The 15,830-nt window shown below is 38.6% G+C and overlaps 1 protein-coding gene across 3 annotated transcripts in view; it reads left to right on the top strand.

The window, feature by feature from the left end:
• The window catches only part of LOC150085550 (choline transporter-like protein 1), a 361,536-nt gene that overhangs the window by 316,430 nt on the left and 29,276 nt on the right, over positions 1-15,830 (top strand). For all 3 annotated transcript variants that reach the window (XM_090373336.1, XM_090373335.1, XM_090373334.1), the window contains exon 17: positions 11,453-11,545. In XM_090373336.1, coding sequence (XP_090229462.1) covers positions 11,453-11,545 — 93 coding nt within the window. The remainder of the gene's footprint in view (positions 1-11,452; positions 11,546-15,830) is intronic.

Here is a 15,830-nt window from a genome sequence, read left to right as displayed (position 1 = left end):
TCTCCAGTTCACAAAGGGGAACCAAAGGGAGACGTGAGTAATTTCAGATCTGTTAGCCTGACTTCTGTTCTAGGGAAAATAATAGAGTCACTGGTTAAAGAAGTAATGCAGTGTTATCTAGACACAAATGCAGTTATACTGCAGTCACAGCATGAATTTGTTAAGGGGTAATCTTGTCTAACCAATCACATTGAATACTATGACACAGTAACAAAGCAACTGGATGCAAAAAATAATTTTGACATCATATACTTAGATTTCAGAAAAGCTTTCGATACTGTTGCACAATAAAAGACTGCTGTATAAATTGGAGCTGTTTTGCATTAAGAGCAAGTTGCTGCTATGGATAAAGGATGGTTGAGCAAGAGAAGACAGAGAGTGATTATCAGTGGACACTGCTCTTCTTAGACTAATGTTATTAGTGGAGTCTCCCAGGGTTCAGTGCTGGGCCCATTATTGTTTTCTATATTTAGTGATGAAGCATGTCAGGCTTAATGTCTAAGTTTTCTGATGATAAGAAGGTTGGCAGGGTAGTTAATCACAGTAATCCACTGCCCTATGTGTGGTACCACACATAGGGCAGTGGCATAGCTACCATGTAGGCAGGCAAGGCAATTGCCTCCAGGCCTTTTAGGGGCCCGGCGTCTTTGGCTGTCTCCTGTTTTTGCAATTTTCATTAATTAAGTAGGGGCCAGAACATGTTCTCTGCCTCCAGGCCCGAAAAAAGGTAGCTACGCTACTGCTTGGGGGTAATTGTGTAATCAGATATAAAGTTTTCTGAGCAGGGCAGGCAGTCCACCAGTACTTTCTGCACTCCTCAGAGAACTAGAGTTTTTTTGTCAATGATATAAAGGAATTTTGCCAGCAGGTATAAGGAGGTAATTATACCATTGTATAAGGCAGTGGTCAGGCCACGTCTTGAGTATTACTTCCAGTACAGGTCTGGAAACCTCATTTTAGGGAGGACTTGGATCTGTTGGAACAGGTGCAGAGAAAAGAAAGAAGGTTGGTGAGGGAAGCAGAAGGCTGGTCTTACCAGGAAAGGTTTCAGTTTTGCAAACTGCAGTATCTGAAGACTAGGCACCTTCGAGGAGATATGATTGAGATGTTTAAAGTATTGACTGGATTGCGTAAGCTCAATGCTGTTGGAATCCTTCCTCTTGCACAGACTACACATGAGAGGACATAAATTCAAATTGAGGAAGGATGATGGCAGGTCAGGTAGGCAGAAATTTTCCTTCATCTAGAGGGTGTTTGAGCACTGGAAGAAATTCACATCTGGTATTGTAGAGGAGTTTTTTTTTTTTGCATGCAAAACACTAGTGGCATCATGGAGAGTTAAATGTTTTAATGTGCTTTCCCTTGTGCAAAAAATCAGGATCTCATTGCCATCAATGTTTATTAAGATATATATAATTTATGAATTTTATTTATATAACATATAACCCTATTAGTCTGTGAAAGTTGATAACACTTATTAAGTGGCTGCACAACAAACACCTGAGGGCACACACACACACAGCCCATGGCATACCAGTTTGATATGCCTGGGTTAGATCAATATTTTTAACAAGGCATTTATACTTACTTGTTTGTTCCATATGCACATAATGATTCATCATACTCTTCAAAGACTTTAGATCTTTAACATATCCTTTTCCTCATTTCTAGTGTTTTGTTTACTTTCCTGCTGTACTGCATACCCAGTGTGGGATTTAGGACTGGAATTTCCTCTGGGGCCCTCGAGAATTCAGGATACTGCCACAACTGCTCCAGCAGTGCACCTCATTAATTCCAGTCTTGCCCACACACCATAGACTCAAACAGGTGTAGTTCCAGGATTTTATGGGAGGTGGTGGTGATAAATCTTTATTCCATGAATTCTGAGGAATCATTAAGCTTTAATCATCATGCAACATTAAAAAAGTCCACATTATTTTGATCTGAAGAGTGGCTTTAGACTCTTTAGCCCCTGCCTGGGACTGCTCCTAGGCTCAATGTTGGCATGCTCTGGAATTCCCTTTTCATTTAGAGGTTACTTTTAACATGTAATATGACTCCTCTACCCCTTCTCTCCTTTCTTTAGCTGCATAGTTCGATGTTAGATTACAAAAAAAGATCCAAGAATTCTGAAACAATGGATTTTAAGCTAGAAGTTGTGATTTTTTATACTCCTTGGGTATAATGTGGCATTAGGGTTGAATTTGAAAGTGTCTGCAATTCTGCCCAGACACGATAGGAGGGAGTATATGATGAGAGCCTTGTCGATCAATTCGGCCCTGGAGGGATTGTGCAAGGCTTAAGGGGTAGAATTTTTTTCAGCCTGGACTGTACTTGTTAACAGGAGAGATTGCTTCTACAGGGATGGGATACACTTAAATAGAAAGTGTGCAAGAATTTTTGCTGATGCTGTCGAGGCAGAGTTAGGTAGGTCGGAAAACTGCTAGTTGGGGGGGATACAAGGACTAATAGATTAACAGTAGCCACTGGCAGAGGTGGAAGTGATTCTTGCACTGCTTCTATTGAAATGAGCAGAAGCCTGAAAAACAAGATGCAGGATATTTCAAATACTGCTGGGAGTCATTGCGGTACAAGTAAACACATGGGTTGTGTTAGGGTAGCCAAGAATAGAAACAGGTGCATGTATACCTGTGTACACCAATGCTAGGAGTTTGGTAAATAAATTTGATGAATTTGAGGTATTGCTCAAAACATCAAAGGCAGATATTGTTGGGATATCAGAGATGTGGTGTCACACAGATATAAGGAATGCGGAACTGGAATTTGGGGAATACAATGTGTATAGAAAGGATAGACAGGACAGGAGAGGAGGAGGGGTTATGCTATTAGTTAAGAAACACAAAGTCCAAGGAAGTGAAGCCAGTCGACATCGATGGACAGGGCAGTGTCGAGTCAGTTTGGTGTGACATAAGCATAGGGAAATCAAAATTGAGAGTAGGATTGTGCTATAGGCCTAATGACTCTGATGAGTATAATAAGATATTGTACAGGGAAATAGAGTGGGCCAGTAAATCAGAGAGTCTTATAATGGGGGATTTTAATTTCCCAGATATTGACTGGAATTTGTGGGTTGGTCACCCGCACACTAGCAAGGCTTTTGTGGATTTATTGGATGATTGTTTTCTACATCAGCATGTTCGTGAGGCAACAAGAGGGAGCAATACTCTTGATCTGATTATCAGTAGTGATTCTTCATGCATTAAGAATCTGCAGATAAATGAACCACTAGGTGGCAGTGATCACAGTGTGCTGAAGTGGGATTTACTCAAGGAGGTAACTACCATCAGAGGTAAAGGGAAGGGTTTTTGTTTTTGTAAAGGCGACTATGATGGTCTGAGACAGTATTTAAATTCTATACAGTGGGACCAACTGATGATGTTACCAACAGCAAACTCAAAATGGGAAGCATTCAAGGAACTAATCTTGGAGGCTACCAGGCTTTACATACCAACTAAGAAATATTGTTCAAGGTTTAGGCCTAAATGGTTGTCAGATGAACTAATGAAACATGTGGTAGAGAAGAAAAATGCATGGGATACATACAAATTAATGGGTGACATGGAAGCCTATGATAGATATAAGTTGGTCTGTAACCAAGTCACAAAGGAGATTAGGCAGGCAAAGGCAGACTACGAAAAATCCTTGGCAAAGGATGCAAATAAAAACAGAAAAGAGTTCTCTACCCATTTAAACTCAAGAAGGAAAGGGATGAATCAGATTGGTCCCCTGGATATTGATGGTTCAACAGTTGAGGATCCTGCTCAGGCAGCTAACAATCTAAACGAGTATTTTGCATCTACATTCACGCATGGGGAGTTATTCAGGAAGGAGAATGATGTCGGTAAAGTAAACATTGGCAGTGAGCTGGATGATTTTGTAATAACAGAGAGGAAAGTGGAGGAGGGATTGTTGAGGATAAACATAAAAAAGGCACCTGGGGTGGATGGGATCTATCCAGTTATATTAAAGGAGGCAGCAAAGGAAGTAAGCAAACCCCTAGCCATAATTATGAGAGCTTCTTTGGACTCAGGGGAGGTACCCATAGACTGGAGATGTGCAAATGTAACCCCAATTCACAAAGGAGGATCAAAGGCTGACACAAGTAATTATAGACCTGTTAGTTTAACTTCTGTTCCAGGTAAATTAATGGAGGCACTGGTTAAAGAAGCACTGCAGGATCATCTAGACAAGAATTCAGTTATAGTTCAGACGCAGCATGGTTTTGTTAAGGGCAGGTCTTGCCTGACCAATTTGATTGGATACTATGATGTAGTCACAAAAGAACTGGATGCAGGGAATAACTTTGATATTATATATTTGGATCTTAGAAAGGCTTTTGATACTGTTGCACATGGAAGACTGCTGCACAAATTGGAGCAGTGTGGCATTGGAGGCAAATTGCTGCTATGGATAAGGGGATGGTTGAGTGGCAGAAAACAGAGAGTGGTAATCAATGGACACTGCTCAACGTGGACTAATGTTATTAGTGGAGTTCCTCAGGGTTCAGTGTTGGGTCCGTTGTTGTTTTCGGTGTTTATGAATGATATTGATGATGGGATATCAAGTTTAATGTCCAAGTTTGCAGATGATAAAAAGGTTGGCAGGATTGTTAAAGACACCACTGACGCTATGCTGCTGCAACAGGATCTGGAAAGGTTGAACAGATGGGCTGAGAGGTGGCAAATGAAGTTTAACATTGACAAATGTAAAGTACTACACATGGGAAACAGCAACCCCAGAGCAACGTATCAACTCTGCGGTACTACACTGACAGTGGTGGAGAATGAAAAGGACCTGGGGGTAATTGTGCAGGCAGATATGAAGTTCTCTGAGCAGTGCAGACGAGCTGCAAGAGTAGCTCATGGTGTCTTGTCAATGATATACAGGAATTTTTCTAGCAGGGATAAGGTGATTATTCCCTTGTATAAGGCAATGGTTAGGCCACATCTTGAGTACTGTATACAGGTCTGGAGGCCTCATTTCAAGAAGGATGTAGAGCTGCTGGAACGGGTACAGAGAAGGGCAACAAGATTAGTGAATAGAACAAAGGGTTGCTCTTATGAAGAAAGGCTTAAGTTTTGCAAATTACAGAGGCTGGAGACTAGGCACTGGCGAGGTGATCTGATAGAGGTATATAAGGCTTTGAATGTTTTGATCATGCTCATTGCCAATGGGATTCTTCATCTTGCTCAGAATAATCAGCTCAGAGGGCGATCAGAGAGAAAACTGGATAACCAATTACTAAAAACAGTTGGCAGATTGTCTCTTCTCCAATGGAACCTTTATCTCATGGCTATTCCGAACCTCGTATTGTTTGGCATTACAAGAATGCAAAATAGGATGACCTGCGAGACTTCTTTTCTTCTTTTCCTTGGTCTGATTACTGTTTCAAAACTTCTGATGTCAACGTTTGCTCAGATCGTGTCAGTGAAATTATTCTTGCAGGAATGGAATCCTTTATCCCACACTCCACTTTAAAATCTGGTCCTTTATCTAAACCTTGGTTTTCCAATAAATGTGCTAAGGCTGTCCAAGAGAAGAACGTTGCATATCGTAATTGGCTTGTTTCTAATTCTTCAGTTTCATTTTCTGCCTACACCAAAGCTCGCAACAATTGTAAAGCAGTTATTAATCAGTCCAAACTATAGTTTGAACAGGCTAAGAGTAGAAAACTTGCTTCTTGCCCTAATGGTAGCCGAGCATTCTGGTCTCTTGCCAAAGCTATTGGCCGCAACTTTTGCCCATCTCTGCTCCCACCTCTGTCCAAACCAGATGGTTCTGTTGTCACTTCAGCCAAGGATAAAGCTGACCTGCTAGCATCCCATTTTTCTTCGAGCTCATGTATTAATGATCTTGGTAAAACACCTCCCACCATTCCTAACACGCTCCATTCAATGCCTCCTGTGGTCTTCCGTCAAAAGGATATCAGAAGGATTTTGATGAATCTTGATGCTAAGAAAGCTCCAGGTCCTGATGGTATTTCTCCACTTGTTCTCAAAACCTGTGCTCCTGAACTTACTCCTATTCTTTGCCGCCTTTTTTCACTTTCTTATTCCAAAGGTGTTTTTCCTTCTGCTTGGAAATTTGCTCATATCCAGCCAGTTCCTAAAAAGGGTGACAAATCCCTCCCATCACAATTACTTCTACTCTTTTTAAAGTAATGGAGAAATCAATTAACTGCCAACTCTTAAACTACCTAGAAACCTTCCGTCTGATCAACGATCACCAATATGGATTCCGTCAGTGTCGATCCACTGGTGATATTCTGGCTTATGTTACCCATTTATGGACTAATTCAATGGAAAGGTTCGGTGAAACACAAGTAGTTGCTCTTGACATCTCAAAGGCTTTTGATCGTGTTTGGCATAAAGGTCTTCTAAACAAGCTTCCATCTTATGGTTTGCCAACTGTTTTTAGTAATTGGTTATCCAGTTTTCTCTCTAATCGCTCACTGAGGGTGATGGTAGATGGCTCTCTGTCTTCTAACTTCTCCACTAATGCCGGTGTCCCCCAAGGTTCAGTTCTTTCCCCCACTCTTTTCCTCTTGTATATCAATGACCTTCTTCCATTGACTGGAAATCCTATCCATAGTTTTGCTGATGATAGCACATTGCATTCAACTTTCCATTTTGAGAAACCTTGTCCAGCTCAATCAGCTTCAAGTTCTCGAAAATCTGCTGCCAATTCCTTAAATGCCGATCTTCAGGTAATTCTCCAGTGGGGCAAAGACAACTTAGTTGATTTCACCCCTTCTAAAACTCAATCTTGTCTTATATCTCGCAAAAAGGATTCTTCTGCTCCTATGCTTATCTTTAGTGACACTCCGATTTCTAGGCAAAATGATATATCTCTTTTGGGGATTACCCTGACTTCTAATCTCTCTTGGCACAAGCACATTACAAATATTGCTTCCTCTGCATCTAAAAAACTTGGTTTTCTCTTTCGCTCTCGGCGTTACTTTTCTCCCAAACAGCTGCTCACTCTGTATAAATCGCAAATCCGCCCTGCCATGGAATATTGTTCCCACATCTGGGGTGGTGCCCCCAAAACCTCTCTCAGGCTTCTTGATTCCATTCAGAAGAGGGCAGTTAGGTTAATTAATGATTCATCTCTAACAGAGTCTCTCCAGTCGCTTTCGCATAGACGCACTGTTTCTGCTGCATGCCTCTTCTACAGATACTTCCATGGGCACTGTTCTTCTGAATTGGCTTCTATAATTCCCGCTCTCTCTTTCAAAACAGTCCGAACACGTGCCGCCACCAGCCAACATCCATTTACTGTCCAACTTCAAACCCACAGAACCAACTTTTCATCTTCCTCATTTATTCATTCAACTGCCATTTTCTGGAACAACCTTCCTTCATACGTATTTCCTGAAAATTACAATCTACAGAAGTTCAAGTCCAATATCAACAAATATCTTCTTTCGTCTTCTCAACCTCCAACCCAAGCACGGTACTAAGTACTATAGGTTATAATACCTCTCGTGTTTGGGGTTCTCATAAAAAAAAAAAATAAAAAAATAAATAAATTCAAATTGAGGAAGGACGGATGTCGGATGGATGTGCGGAAATTTGCCTTTGGCCAGCGGGTGGTTGGTTGGTGGAACCGACTTCCATCACTTGTTGTTGAAGTTGATAGCCTAAACAAATTTAAGGCTCAACTGGACAGGTATTTCGAGCGAACGGAGGGGTGAAATGGGAGTGGTGTGTTTTTTTTTTTTTTTTTGGCTGATGCTGAATAAGCTTGCTTTCTTGCATCATATGCCTCTACTAATGCTAATGTTTTCCACTTGGATCTGTTGGAACAGGTGCAGAGAAGAGCAAGAAGGTTGGTGAGGGAAGCAGAAGGCTGGTCTTACCAGGAAAGGCTTCAGTTTTGCAAACTGCAGTATCTGAAGACTGGGCACTTCTGCTTGTGACACACCAGATTATTGCTCAGATTGGTCTTCAAGAAGGAACTGCTCAGTCTATTCCTGTGCTTTGGAGAATCTGTTACTTGACAGTTGATTTAGACATGAGACCTGATTGTGACTTCCTTTTTTTTTTTTCTTTTTCTTTTTTTTTAGGAGTAAATCTTTAAATTATAATATGAATCTGTGTTGTTGTAAATATATAGTAGGATTGCTGAGGTTTGACTGGGACCACCTAGTACAAAAAATAAATAAAAAGTTCATTATTCCTAAGTGCGTTGTACCTGTCCTAGTGAAACTCATATTTTCCCATTTCCAGGTGACACCAAGTTTCTCTTAGCCCAGTTATGTTACTGTTAGTTATCCTAATTAGGAATTCAGAGTCGCTTATTTTATTGACAATGCTCCTGACACTGTTATATATACAGTTCAGCCTTAGTGTTCCTATATTGTTTTTCTTTCTAGGTCAGAGGTTGAAAAGTAAAATTTTACAAAATGGACTGCTCATTAATAAAATAGCTACCTGACATTACCAATCGGTATAATGAACCAGAATGGTGTTCTGGTGCAACCCCGTCTGTTCCGAGACCTGATCCTTTAAGATTATTTAAGCTGTTTCTATAGCATTAGTTTCCCATTCATTTAAAATAATGTTCTTCTCAGCCCATCTTTCTAATATCAAAAAAATCTTTGGCTTTTGCACACATCCCAAGAATTTTGTGCTGAATTCTTGGGATGTGTGAAAATACTACTTTAATCCATATCATAAAAAAAACACATATTACCCTTGGCCTGGTAAAATCATTCTCAGTAATTGATTTTACCAGGCCAAGCAAGCTAATAATTCCAAGCATGTTATCCTCACTTGTGCAGTAAGGTCTGTTCATGTTTCTCTCTTCTGGCATGAATAAAACAGTTTGCTTGTTTCTTTTAAATATTTTGCCAACATTTGATAATCCAAGCATAGCTCTTCAATCCAGTGTACCTCACATCCCTACTGAGATCATTACTTCTAAATACGTGGAAGAATGTTATGTGTAAATCTATTTTATTGACAGTTTTCTAATCTTCCACTTCCATTTTTGGAAATTGATTACCATAGCAAACTAAATCAGTAGGATGATTCTGACTTAGTCACACTCATGGAGAGTCTAAAACAAGAGAAGATTCTGGTCTTTTGCTCAGTAAGGAAGTACTTTATGGCTGCATGTGACTACATGGTACCCAAGTTCCCACTGAAAAAGGATATTGTTGTAAATGCTGAGGTAGCACAAGTTTCATAAATTAGCAATGCATCATTTTCGGATTTTAACTTTTTTTGTTGACACATTTCTAATGCTTCTTGGTGTTGTTAAGAATAAAGAAATAGATGATTGCAGCATAAATTCTGTTGCTTTCAGTGTAAGAACCTACCAGATGCTATTATGAAAGAAAGAATTAATGTAGAGTGGTCCTTGACTGGGGAACTGTAATATACCAAGCTTAACATTTTAACAATTCTGCATAGCAGTGTTGAATGTGAGAGAATATTCAGCCAGGTTAGAAAAACAAAAACTGAGTACAGATGTTTCTGTTGAAGTTTTGGAACTGCTCCTGACAGCCAAATCTAAACAGCAGGACCATTTTGTTATGAACAAAATTTCGACTCACTTTTTTTGTAGTGGGCAAAGTCTGCAACAGTATATTTCTTGAAGCAATTAAAATTAGTTAATGTCTAATAGAATATCCAAAGAGAAATCCACAGACAAAAAAATATTAGGTAAGCTAATGTTTAAAAGCATACTGTACTGGTGAACATTAATGTACCTAATATTTTTCTGTCTGTATTTTGCAACTTAATTTTAATTTCTGGGGCAGTATGGAGTTTAAAAAAAAACTTGCTTTTTCAGAAAAATCTGCTATTTTCCTCTTGTTTTTTGGGGAGCACTCTAGCTTTTTTGCAAAAACCTTCTGTTTACCTCCTAGTCACAAATTCCTGATCTCCAGATTTTTGAAAATCAAAAGTTGGCACTTGTGATATTACTTTTCCTTCGATGTACAGTAAGGGTGCAGTGCCAAAATGTAATTTCTATGTGTGATTGTTATTCCCAAAATCCAGTAAATTACAAAGTGTAACATGGACCAGGTTCCAAGGTTGCCAAATTTGGGAAAGTTTTAACCATCTAAATTTGGCTAAGTATTATTGTAATGTTGCAGTTCTTTGCAGAACAAATTACAAATAACAACTTATTATTGCATCATGTAGAGCATATATCACTAAACCTGACCTACAGATATCACTAAACCTGACCTGAGAGATCTAACCTACAAAAATGAAGACAGTTTACTCAAGAACATAAAGGTTTCTATAAGTTAAAAGTTGGATATTAGTTTTGGTGAATGATAATGTTCAAAAATTTTTAAAAGAATTTTATAAAATGGTTTGGGTTGCTATAATTTGCCTAAAAAGTTAATTTAGCTAAGGTAAAGAAAGCCAACATGAGAATGACGAGAAACGTCAGGTAACTTATGCAGAAAATTGGTTTCCCAACACCGGACTCTAGCGCTGCTCGCTCAGTAAACAGATGGTAGGTGTTAAGGGTCTTGAGCCAAAATTGAGAAGAATATATTGATTGGCAGGTAGGCATGGCAAATGATGAAATGATTGGTGGTGGGCGCAACAGACAACAAGCTACTGTTTAGTCATTGGTTAGCATTATAATATGTATTTATGAGTAAAGAACAGTGCATAATAGTTTTGTGATGAACAAACAGTAAACAGGTAATAGTAGCGATGAAACTTTTAAAGATGGAAGGAATTTGTAAGGAAAATAAAACGTTGGTTGATTTTTTTGATGAAAACTAAATTAATAAAAGTTTCGTTCTGTTCATTTTAATGTTCTTCATTATGTTTTTTCCTCATTATTAAAAGCAAATCTTTGGAGTTCATGAGTGTTTTTACTATACTGTTGATTTAGGTTTGGTTACGAAAAAAGGAAAAGGTTTCTTTATTTTTCATTATATTTCATAACTGGACCTTAAAAATAAAAGTACAGTAATAAAAAAATTAATATTTTGTTAATAAACAATTTATGTGCTAGTCCACCCATGATTCTAAAGAAAAAAGGTTAGGTTACCCCCTCCATTTTAGGAGGGGTTCAAGCTCCCATGGGATTCAAGTGGAGGTAACCTGACCTTTTTTCACCATTATGGAAAGCATTCATTAGGGCAAGTTACCATTAGTGCTTCTGAATGCTACTAAAGTGATACTAAACCGATGTTATCGTATATTGTGTTTGTGCACCAATCAGCACATCGTTTGCCACACCTATATGTCGTTCTTGACTTTGCTCCAAACCGATAACACCTACCGTCTGTTTCCCAAGTGAGCAGTACTAGAGTGCCATATCAGGAAACTAATTTTCTGCGTAAGTTATCCAACGTTTCTCATGTTGGCTTTCTTTACCTTAGCCGTTAATTTTAATGAGAATATTATCTTTTTATCTGGTATTTTATTTAATTATTACTCATTTTTTTCAGAATAAGCAAGAAATCCATTATACCTGGGTTCCTGTAACAATCACCTGCATATTTGCATTCCTCGTTTGCCACTGTTTTTTATCCGTATATGAGGTAAGCAACTGCCACTTAAACAAACTGTGTGTGTGTGTGTGTGTGTGTGTGTGTGTGTGTGTGTGTGTGTGTGTGTGTGTGTGTGTGTGTGTGTGTGTCACACAGACCTGCGATGTGGCAGAAATGCTATTTTCTCAGTTTCCACCAGGGACAGATTCAACCTTCGTGTTTAGAGGGGATAATTTTCTTTCCCACTCACACACTGGATATGCCCTTGGTCTCCACCTTATTAGGTTTCAAGTTATTTGTTTCAACTCCAAGTTTGATAAATGAGATTACCATATATCCTAGCAACTTTGGTGAGAGGGCTGATGCTTGCTCAGAAGGCTGATGATATCATTTGCTAAATGCTTTATATCAGATGTAACAGTAATTACATACACCCATTCTGACTTTGAGAATTTGCATTTTAATTTTTGACATGTAATAAATTTTGTGTGTTTACAACATAGTGTCCATTGTGTTAATTAGTTTAAGGTTGGTTACTGAATTTCTTTTCTTATTCCTCTTTTCAATTAATTTATTTATCTAGTTTTTTTTTTTTGTTTTTATTCTAGTAGCTATAAAACAATGTCATAAATCAAGAAAGCAGAATGTTATCATTATTATTGATGTATATAAATGAAATTTTATTTTATTGTTTATAATTATTTTTAAATAAATTTGCTGCTGAGAAGTTTACAAGATAGTGACTTCATTTACAAACTATTACTCCTTTTTTGTGATGGAAAAAGTATAAAAATTAATACTAATGTAAATTATTACTAGAATGTAAGTTTTTATTACTTTTAAGATTAATTACTTACCAGTTAGGCACATCCATAGCCAGGTGGGAAGGAGCAGCAGTGAGTAACACACGCTTCTTGATTAGACCGGGGTTCAATGCCGTCACCACCAAATACGGAGGATGCGGAAAGGTCAGGGAATGACCACCGCATATTCCCGGAGCAATATGGCCTTAGTTGCTAATGCTCCTAAAAACCAAATAACAAACAAACAAACAAACTTACCAGTTACTTAATTTTGAGATTAGCCCAATGCAAGAGAGGTGTTTTTACACAAATATAGGCCCATCACAATATAGTCAGCTTTAAACTAAGTTGAACAGAACTGCACCTTGAATGAGATAAGCTATTACAGCTATTTATGAGGTCTTATCAAAATGTTTTAAGACTCTGTTTACTAAAAAATAAGATAGAAGGGCACGATGATGAGTAAAAATTGGGGAGGAGATCATCACATTATTGGTTTAAGCAGCTTCATGCTTCACCAAACCAGTAGTGAGCAGTGTGTGTTGAAGTTCAGAAACGTTTTATTAGGCTTTGTTGCAATCATAATAGATACGCCGACCGGGCTAGCCGAGTGGGTAAAGTACCTGCCCAGCAACCCAAAGGTCGCGGGTTCGATTCCCGCCTCGGGCTTGGATCAAAGTACTGCAAAAACCTTGGGAGGTGCAATATGGCCACAGAAGCCGATGCGCCAACAACTACCAAATAAAAAAAAAAAAAAATAATAGATACAAAAGTGGAATATCATGTGCACAAGTTTTCTGTGAAGAAGAGGGAGGATGGAATGGAACAGCAGAAATCCTCCAGATGTTAAGAACTGTATTTTATGATGCTTGTTTAAGTAAGGCTGTTGTATATCGGTGGAAGGTATCCCTCCGTAGCCGAGTGGTCAGGAGCGGGAGTGCAGTAGCACACGCTCTTTGAGTAAACCGGGGTTCAAGCCCCTGACTGCTGAATACGGTCGATCTGCCAACGCGCAGTGAACCAGCGTGGCAGATTATGGTCCATTTCCCTCATCATGAATTGTTGAGGAGGCTTCCATCCTGCAGTGGGTTGATAATGGCTGCACTTCACCTTTACCTTTTATATCAGTGGATGAAATTTTTCCAGAAATGAGCAAAAATCTCTCGCAGAGATGACTAGCATTTTGCAAAACTGAAGGTTTACCTTCAACTTCAAGCACTGATGATATATGGTTGCTCCTCAAGTGTACGAAAAAAGTTTGATCCAATCAGTTATTAAACATCTGAGAAATTACTGATAAACCATGAAACTTTTGGATCATGCTCAGAAATTTAAATCAAAAATCTTGGAATACATTGTGTCAGCAAAATTTGTTCTAGGATTGTTGAATGATAACAAAAAGGTTTGAGTTTGGGATTTTAAAGAAGCTGGAAGTGAACCCTGATTTCATTAATTTCATTGTTACTGATGATGAAACATGGGAATACAGCTGCAAATGCAAAATGAAATTCCAGTCATCCCAATGGAAGTCACCAAACTCCAAAAAAAATAATAAATCAAAGAAAAAAAGGAGGAAAAAAGAAAGAAAAGGGAAAAAAAATGACGGGTTTATAATTAAATGCCACCGATGAAAATCACTGATGAAAAAATGCCACCAGCTGTTTGAAATCAGTGGATGTTTTCTCCACTATCACAGTGTTTCTACAGACACTGGATTCTCCATTTAAGAATTTTTTACAAAAAAAAAAAAAAAAAAAAATCCTGGTACTTAACTCTCCATATTTCCTTAGCCTTACTATATTAAGGTTTTTCTCTACATAAGCTCAAAATGGAGATAAAAGGATGAAGATGGCCATCTTCTTTTCTTGCCATCAAGATTTGATGGCAAGAAAAGTGCAAAACAGCAAAATTTAATTTGCTTATAGCAAACAGACTTCTCTTCAGTGCAGAAGAGGTGGGAAAATTGGGACACTTGCATGTCATCCATCAGAGGGGAACTACTTTAGCATTAGTAGAGGAATATGATGCAAGACAGCAAGCTTATGCAGCATCACCTAAAAAAAAAAAAAAAAAACACTCCGATTTCACCCCTCTGTTCCAAATACCTGTCCAGCTCAGCGTTAAATTTATTTATTTATTATTTTTTTTTTTTATGTAAACCCCAAACACGAGAGGTATTAGACCCTATAGCACTTAGTACCGTGCTTGGGTTGGAGGTTGAGAAGGCGAAAGAAGATATTTGTTGACATTGGACTTGAACTTCTGTAGACTGTAATTTTCAGGAAATACGTATGAAGAAAGGTTGTTCCAGAAACGGGTTGAATGAATAAACGAGGAAGGTGAAAAGTTGGTTCTGTGAGTTTGAAGTTGGACAGTAAATGGATGTTGGCTGGTGGCGGCACGTGTTCGGACTGTTTTGAAAGAGAGAGCGGGAATTATAGAAGCCAATTCAGAAGAACAGTGCCCATAGAAGTATCTGTAGAAGAGGCATGCAGCAGAAACAGTGCGTCTATGAGAAAGCGACTGGAGAGACTCTGTTAGAGATGAATCATTAATTAACCTAACTGCCCTCTTCTGAATGGAATCAAGAAACCTGAGAGAGGTTTTGGGGGTACCACCCCAGATGTGGGAACAATATTCCATGGCAGAGCAGATTTGCGATTTATACAGATTGAGCAGCTGTTTGGAAGAAAAGTAACGCTGAGAGTGAAAGAGAAAACCAAGTTTTTTAGATGCAGAGGAAGCAATATTTGTAATGTGCTTGTGCCAAGAGAGATTAGAAGTCAGGGTAATCCCCAAAAGAGATATATCATTTTGCCTAGAAATCGGAGTGTCACTAAAGATAAGCATAGGAGCAGAAGAATCCTTTTTGCGTGATATAAGACAAGACTGAGTTTTAGAAGGATTGAAATCAACTAAGTTGTCTTTGCCCCACTGGAGAATTACCTGAAGATTGGCATTTAAGGAATTGGTAGCAGATTTTTGAGAAGTTGAAGCTGATTGAACAGGGCAAGGTTTCTCAAAATAGAAAGTGGAATGCAATGTGCTATCATCGGCAAAACTGTGGATAGGATTTCCAGTCAATGAAAGAAGGTCATTAATATACAAGAGGAAAAGAGTGGGGGAAAGAACTGAACCTTGGGGGACACCGGCATTAATGGAGAAGTTAGAAGACAGAGAGCCATCTACCATCACCCTCAGTGAGCGATTAGAGAGAAAACTGGTTAACCAATTACTAAAAACAGTTGGCAAACGATAAAATGGAAGCTTGTTTAGAAGACCTTTATGCCAAACATGATCGAAAGCCTTTGAGATGTCAAGAGCAACTAATTGTGTTTCACCGAACCTTTCCATTGAATTAGTCCATAAATGTGTAACATAAGCAAGAACATCACCAGTGGATCGACACTGACGGAATTCATACTGGCGATCGTTGATCAGATGGAAGGTTTTTAGGTAGTTTAAGAGTTGGCGGTTAATTGATTTCTCCATTACTTTAAAAAGAGTAGAAGTAATTGTGATGGGAGGGATTT

This window comes from Mastigoproctus giganteus, chromosome 5 (assembly GCF_048544385.1).
Source record: "Mastigoproctus giganteus isolate SK-2022 chromosome 5, ASM4854438v1, whole genome shotgun sequence".
In the NCBI taxonomy this organism is placed as follows: Eukaryota; Metazoa; Arthropoda; class Arachnida; order Uropygi; family Thelyphonidae; genus Mastigoproctus; species Mastigoproctus giganteus.
This window is presented reverse-complemented; position numbering and strand designations above follow the sequence as displayed.